The sequence below is a fragment of the Beta vulgaris genome, chromosome 9 (genome assembly GCF_026745355.1).
Source record: "Beta vulgaris subsp. vulgaris cultivar EL10 chromosome 9, EL10.2, whole genome shotgun sequence".
NCBI classification, from domain to species: Eukaryota; Viridiplantae; Streptophyta; class Magnoliopsida; order Caryophyllales; family Amaranthaceae; genus Beta; species Beta vulgaris.
This window is the reverse complement of record NC_079210.1, coordinates 44,330,383-44,337,934: the sequence shown is the minus strand read 5'-3', so window position 1 is coordinate 44,337,934 and position 7,552 is coordinate 44,330,383. Positions and strand designations below refer to the sequence as shown.

At 35.5% G+C, this 7,552-nt stretch overlaps 1 protein-coding gene across 6 annotated transcripts; it reads right to left on the bottom strand.

Moving 5' to 3' along the window:
- Nucleotides 1-1,938: 1,938 nt before the first annotated feature.
- On the bottom strand, nt 1,939-6,630 carry LOC104886100 (uncharacterized). Of its 6 annotated transcripts, none has more exons than XM_057392016.1 (6): nt 6,342-6,626; nt 4,884-5,148; nt 4,434-4,711; nt 4,132-4,258; nt 3,734-4,021; nt 1,939-2,388 (listed from the first exon to the last, which is right to left on the bottom strand). In XM_057392016.1, exons 2-6 carry the CDS (start codon nt 4,893-4,895, stop codon nt 2,101-2,103), a joined length of 993 nt encoding a protein of 330 aa, XP_057247999.1. In that variant the 5' UTR covers nt 4,896-5,148; nt 6,342-6,626; the 3' UTR covers nt 1,939-2,100. The 6 variants fall into 6 exon arrangements, with proteins under 6 accessions (XP_057247999.1, XP_057248001.1, XP_057248000.1 ...); XM_057392018.1 differs by having other exon boundaries at nt 4,434-4,700; XM_057392014.1 differs by having other exon boundaries at nt 1,940-2,388; nt 4,912-5,145; nt 6,342-6,629.
- Between the last annotated feature and the right edge of the window lie 922 nt (nt 6,631-7,552).

The following is a 7,552-nucleotide window of genomic DNA, read 5'->3' as shown; positions in this document are numbered from 1 at the left end:
TTTGCAATCTTTTTAAATCAAATCCAATGACATGTGGTAATTGATCAATGAGAGGTTTGGAAAAGCTGAGAAACAATGAGAGGGGATAAATAATATGAGCTACCACATAGGACAATGTTATCTTGCTTTAATATTATATATGATGATGGTTAATGTCTCACTTATGATTTTAAAAGTTACATGTTCGATATGTTCCAGTTACACAATATTTCTATGTAATTAAGGAGTTTACATGGACATACATGATTTACATTAGAAGCTTAAGAAGAGTGTTAGTGGCATATAGACTTTCTTAGAATATGTATAATGGGACTCTTGAAATGGCTTCTAATTAGCTCTTCAAGGAGAGAGAAAATAGAGAGCTAACAATCGTACTCTTGGATGTGTCTTGAGTGTATCTCTTGGGTGTGTCTTGAGTGTATTTTTTTTTTTTTAACAATGGTACTCTTGGGTGTGTCTTGAGTGTATCTCCATGGAGACACTTTCAAAGTGTCTCTTGAAGGAGATATCATTTGGAAGAAATGACTCTCCATTATCCCAAACAATCAATTGGTGACACATAACATAAAAGAATCAGTTTCATTAATCACATAGGAAAAATATAATGGAGAGCTTTTTAAAGAGTTTTTTGTTTGTATTTTTTTAGATATTTTTTTTAGAGTATCTTAAAAAGAGATAATAGTGGAAAGTTTATTGAAAAGCCATTACTATTCTACATGCTCTTAGGAGCATCTTTTGATATATTTGTGTAGATAAAAGTTCATGAAAAATATCCCAAGCATATAAATAATATTTTTTTTGTTAAAATGTTAATCATAAGAGATAATTAATAATTACTATCTTTTCAATGGATAAATTTTAATAATTATTATGACATAATAAATGTTGAGAGCTAATATTTATGTTAGGGGTAATATTCAAGTTATTACTTATCAATTTTTTTTATGAAATAAGGTTATATAAGTTCTAATCAGGTTTTAACAAGTTTCAATAAGATCTAATCAGGTCTAATAAGTTACAATCATGTCAATAAGTTCCAATCAAGTTCAATTAGATCAAATAAGTTGAATCATGTCCAATCACTACAAAAAAACAGCTCTATAGCGACGGAAAGGATCCGTCTCTAAATCAACATATTCCGTCGCTATATGTGCTTAGAGACGGAATTAGGGACGGATAACACCCGTTGTTAAAGTTGTCGCTAATTTGAATTAGGGACGGATTTTATCATTCCGTCTCTAATTTAGAGACGGATTGTTATCCGTTGCTGAATCCGTCTCTAAAGTTAGAGACGGAATTTTAAAATCCGTCTCTAAAGTTAGAGACGGATTTTAAAAATCCGTCTCTAACTTTAGAGACGGATTTTAAAAATCCGTCTCTAACTTTAGAGACGGATTTTAAAAATCCGTCTCTAACTTTAGAGACGGATTTTAAAATTCCGTCTCTAACTTTAGAGACGGATTATAAAATTCCGTCTCTAAATTTAGAGACGGATTATAAAATTCCGTCTCTAAAGGGATGGGGTGTAACGTTGATATTTTTTCTATTATTAGCGACGAATATATGTAAATCCGTCTCTAATGGGATGGATGCAATGCTGATAATTTCTATTATTAACGACGAATATATTTAGAATCCGTCTCTAAATTTTAGGACGGGTTTTTGAAATATTAATCGTTCCCCTATTTAATTAAATAAATTATCTTATAATATAACATAAATTATAGATCTAAACAATTATAAACCATTTTAATTCACACTTAATAACCAAGTGCCAACTTTACATTAATTTGTAAGTCACAACATGTAATAGTAGTCATTTATATATGAAGTACAAAATAAGTAGGAACTTATAACGATATACAAAAAAGGCCACTTAAGAATATATGCAAAAATCACTATGTTAAGGCCTATATAGAAGCATGTATCAAACAAAATCATTGATACTTTGAAAGCCTATACAAAAATCTTATGCTAACCATAGTGTCAAGGGCGAGGAGCGTTAGTTTGCATAAACATCTCCACTTGTTGTTTGAAAGTCATGAAAGTTTCAGTGGTTTCGGATAGCGTTTTTTGAGTTTAACCAACGCCTTTTGGGTTTCAACAAGCCCTTCCTTTGTTACATCTAGTTCTTTTTTGTTCGTCATTTTGTGCAGCAAGTTCAACAACTTGAGTCTCCAAGCTCTTAATGTAGTCTCTCCGTGACTTCTTATCGTGCCTTTCTTCAAATGTAGGTCTTTCGTAATATGAGTGAGCAGCTGCACCCAAACCAAATATTCTACCCTTTTCATTCCACCCGCCCACAGCCTCAAAAAACAATTCATCCTCAGTCTTTTGCGTCTCACTGTCACATTCGAGGTTGGCAGATTTCTTCTTCTCAAATTCATTCTGTAATATATAGTTAATGTCATCTATTAAACAAAAGATACAATAGCCATAAAACACACAAAAAAAAAGCAATAGTAATAAAATATAATAGTATCTATATTTTTGCTGCTGTTTTTGCACAAATTTCGCCAGCATAACCCTATATATACAATGAAATCCCAATTATATGGTAATAATTTAACCTGTAAGTGACTCATACATTGACCCCAAAATCAATATAAACAATTATACCAAACACAACAACCAACAACAACAGATAAACCAATTTTGCTCTCCCAAATACCATCACAAATCATAACTCCTTTGATCACTTCAAGATACACCCACTTACATGTTTGAAAATAGAATAATGTCCATCATAACCTCAGATTAGTGTTACCATTTAAAAAAAAAAACAAATACAAGATCGCTAAGTGTGAATAACCAAAAATGACGCTTACCCACACTTTTTTCTGCCTTAGTGTTACAATTGACCATCATTATCAGCATGACCATTGTAAATATAGCTCAGCTGCTGTGGTGTACGCTTAAGTTTCTTCTCCTATATATTTGTTGGAAAGAAAAAGAGGAAAGTGTTACAAATATCAACTCAGGCAAACAATAAAGCAAATAAGATTAACTTAGTTTTGTTAGCTAAGTTACATGTATATATTTGAAGAATTAGGCAAATAAGCTAAACTAATCATCCAAACCAACAACAACACCAAACAGCAGCCCCAACAACAGCCCCAAGCAGCACCCAAAAAAGCCCCAACAGCACCAAAAAAAAGCCCCAAACAGCACCCTCGCTAGCCCCAACCAGTAGCCCATAATAGCCCATACAGCAGCCCAAAACAGCTTGCAAACAGCACCCCAAACAGCACCCAAAAAAGCCCCAACAGCACCCAAAAAAGCCCCAAACAACACCCAAAAAAGCCCCAAACAGCACCCTCACTAGCCCCAACCAGTAGACCATAATACCCCAAATAGCAGCCCAAAACAGCACCCAAAATTGCCCCAAACAGCAGCAACAGCAGCCCCAAACAGCAGCAACAGCAGCCCCAAATAGCACCTAAAATAGCCCCAACAGCACCTAAAATAGCCCCCAAACAGCACCCTACCTAACCCCAACCAGCTCCAATGACAGCCAAAAAAGCAGTAAAAACATCACCAAAATAGCAAAATAGCCTCTAAAACAACACCAAATAAGAGGACAAATGGCAGTCCAAAACCAGCCCCAATGACAGCCAAAAACAGCAAAAACATCCCTAAAATAATAGCAAAATAGCCCCTAAAACAGCACCAAATAAAGCAACAAAACAACCCTATAATAGCAGCAAATTACGCATAATAAAAGCAAATATACCAGTTTGAGCTTCACTTCCTCAGTCGAAATGGAACCTTGACGATGGTGAACCTTTTGATTTTCATTGCTCAATCTGTTTTTAGAACATTGGTTTCTTCTCCTTATGAAATCATCATCTTTTTCTCTCATTTCTTTCATACGTTCTCTTAAACTGGGAGCACACCAAGTAGCACTATATGTTGGATCTGAGCAAACCTTTGACACTATACCACTAAGGCGCCTCGCACATTTTGATTGCCATTCCTTCTTTACCAGTGAAGCTACCGATGGATCCCAAGAGAACTCTTGCTACAAAAGACCATACATAATTCGAGCAAAGTAGCAAAATAATGAGTCTCACCATACACATAAAAATAAAAAATTATTGCATGAAGTATTATAGTCTTTCTTTCCCTAACCTTGAAAGCATTCCACCATCTTTCCTTGACTTCTCGTGGAGTCATACCCCAATTGTAGTAAGGTCCCTTGAAGTATGTCTTATACGATGTCTCCGCTACTACATCAACTACATCACGATGGACAAACCTGTAGAAAGCAGAAAATTACAATGCATAATGTAATTTTAGAAGCAAACTAAAGCTTGAACATAAATTAGGCCACATAACTTAGAAGATTTAAGTTTAGATAACAATAAGTAAAAGCTAGGATATAACCGAAAACAAGCTGAAATAACTTTAAGTTAAAAGATATGCAAACTTACCATAATTTATCAGGGTCCAAAACTAATTTCGCCTGAGGATTACCCCTGTCATCTGATACAGTTATGCCTCTATCAAGATCCCCATTGGTAAGCTGTTCATCACTCCTAATATGAGTCTCACTTTGCTGATTTCTTGCGTGTTCTATTTCTGTTGTTGCATTTTCTAGTGCGTTTTCTGTTGCATGCGATTCTGTAAAGTCACGTGTTTCAACAACTTTGCGGGGTCCTCGAACAATGGGACCTCTCCCATTTAAACCACCTCGACACCTATAAGTCATCTGCATATGAGATAATATATACACAATCGCACATAACAGTGATTAATAAAATCAATTTATGTCTAAACTTAAAACATATGCTAATAAAAATGACATTTGCATATAGTAGATCTTAATAATCCCTACAAATAAAACAAGGATTACTAAATTTCATAAAATGTGATCAAATTACATCATTAAACATTAAATCATTGCATTACAATCATCATTGTCACCATCTTCATTTTCGTTACCAGCACTATCATCACCATCATCATCATGGTCTTCTTCCTCTTCCTCATCATCATCATAGTCTTCTGCCTCTTCCTCTTCTTCTTCCTCTTCCTCTTCCTCTTCCTCTTCCTCTTCCTCCAATTCTTCTTCTTCCTCTTCATTAAGGATTTCATACTCAAGTGAATCCCAATGCAAATCGTCATCACCATCATCTTGCCTAACTTCTGAAAGTAATGGAGGGTTTTCAGTGGTCATTTCTTGAAATGCCATTTCATCTAAAGGAGCGTCAATAGTACCTCTAGGTTTAATGTTAAAGTTGGTTAACATGGACTATTTAATTGGTTAACGCACTCTAACATAAAAAAAAAGTATATTATGTGAGCTAAAAGTTGCAAAAATGCATTGTCATAGAACAGAAAATAAAACCAAAATATTATCTTAACACATGAAAATAAAACCAAAATATTGTCTTAACACATGAAAATAAAACCATAAAAAGATAACCATTACATGCACAAGGGGTCTTTAACACTCAAAGCAAACAACTTACCAACCCACCTTCACTTACACGCACAACATAATTACAATAGCTTAACTACGATACCCCCATAATATAAAACTGCAGCAGTCCTATATCACCCAAATCAGCATCAACATGCAGCGATTATATCACCCAAACAGCCCAAACAACACCCCCAAACAACAGCCTAAACAGCACCCCCAAACAGCACACCTAAGCAGCCCCAGACAGCACCCCAAAGCAGCCCCAACAGCACCCCAAACAGCTCTAAACAGCACCCCAAACAGCTCTAAACAGCAGCCCCAACAGCACCGAAAACAGCCCCAACAGCACCCCAAACAGCTCTAAACAGCAGCCCCAACAGCACCCAAAACAGCCCCAAACAACACCCCTACTAGCCCCAACCAGCAGCCCCAAACCAGCCCCAATGACAGCCAAAAACAGCAGCAAAACATCCCTGAAACAGCACCAAAACTTCCCCAAAAACAGCACAAAAACCGCCCCAAACCACACCAAAACCTTGCACTAAACTGCATCAAAACAGTCCCAAATAAAGACATAACATTCGAGTAAAATTAACAAAACCACCCAATTATAAACACATAACATATAAGAGAAGGAAAAAAAAGAAAAACCCTTCTGTTTACTAATCAAAAATCCTTTGCAAATCCAATTGATTAAACTAGAGATAAAGCTTACAAGTCGAAGATAAGAAAATTTTGAGTTTTGAGTTTTGAAGAATCATATTCTTAAGCAAAGATTATAACTTTAAATCTTCCAATTCAAATATTAGAACTTTAAATCTTGCAATTCAAAGATTGAAACTTTACAACAATTCACCTTCATCACAGGCATGGACATTAACAGTAAAAAGAAATGGGGTAATGCTGGACTCACCAAATAGGTCTACGATATCAACGCAGCAGAACAACAAGAACAAAACACGGCAGCTCGAGCAAGGAAGGCATAAATCAGATCAGTAGCAACTACAGAGGGAAAATTTGGAACATGCGGCACCAAAGAATCGACCACCCACCGGTGTGGCGTCCCTCGCCGGAGCTTCCCAATCTTCGCACTCTAGGGTTTGAGCAAGAAAGACAGAGGGAAAACTAACAAAGCAGTAGTGAGGACCTTTGGAAATAAGGTGTGATTTTTTTAGATGTTTGCTTTTTTTAATCTTTTTGCCACAATATTTGGATTAATTGGCAAAAACAAACCAGCTACGGAATGTAAAGTTCCGTCTCTAAATTAGAGACGGAATCGAATATCCGTCTCTAATTTAGAGACGGAATTTTAATTCCGTCTCTAACTTAGAGACGGAATTTTAATTCCGTCTCTAATTCAGAGACGGAATGGAATATCCGTCTCTAAATTAGAGACGGGTTTTTAATTCCGTCTCTAATTTAGAGACGGAATAGAATATCCGTCTCTAAATTAGAGACGGCTCTTAATTATCCGTCTCTAAATTATTTTAGCAACCGATTGTAAAATTTCCGTTTCTATTTTAGAAACGGATAGGTGTCCGTCTCTAATATTCCGTCGCTATATAAGCTTTTTTTTGTAGTGAATCATGTTTAATCAGGTCAGTTCAGATAAGTTCAGGGTTATTTAGGTGAAGATAATGTACACTTAAAGTAAATAATAAGCTCAGCTCCTTAATTCCAATGCAAAATGAGAAACAAGCTAGCTGTATAAATTGGGACGGGTCACGGAGGGAGTATTAAAGTTGATATGTGTGGGTCATAGATAGAAAAAAGAAGAATTTTCAAACGATAATACTTGCTCAGTTTCAAAATACTTGACACGTTTTTCTAGACTCGCTTGCCAACACATAACTTTATAACTATTAATATCACTAAATTCCTACATGTAAGAATTATAAAAAGTTGATATTTTGAAAGTGTATATCGAGATGAATCTAACAAAATCGCACATGCGTAAAAATCACAAAACATGATCCAAGGAGAGTGTGTAAATAGTGCAAAAGTCAATCCGTGCCATCTATCTTGAAACGGATGAAGTAACTAACAATTTGTGGGACCATTTTAAATGTTGAAAAAAAGAAGATTGTAAACTAATAAAAGGCAATCAAAAAAGAAAGGGAAATT

Bases quoted from the DNA above. Each gene is read 5' to 3' on its own strand.
- LOC104886100 (XM_057392014.1), bottom strand. From the start codon at position 5,136: ATGATGGTGATGACGATTTGCATTGGGATTCACTTGAGTATGAAATCC. The intron at 4,259-4,433 runs GTAAGTTTGCAT...TGCTTTCTACAG, and splicing joins TTGGACCCTGATAAATTATG to GTTTGTCCATCGTGATGTAG. The intron at 4,022-4,131 runs GTTAGGGAAAGA...GGTCTTTTGTAG, and splicing joins GATGGTGGAATGCTTTCAAG to CAAGAGTTCTCTTGGGATCC.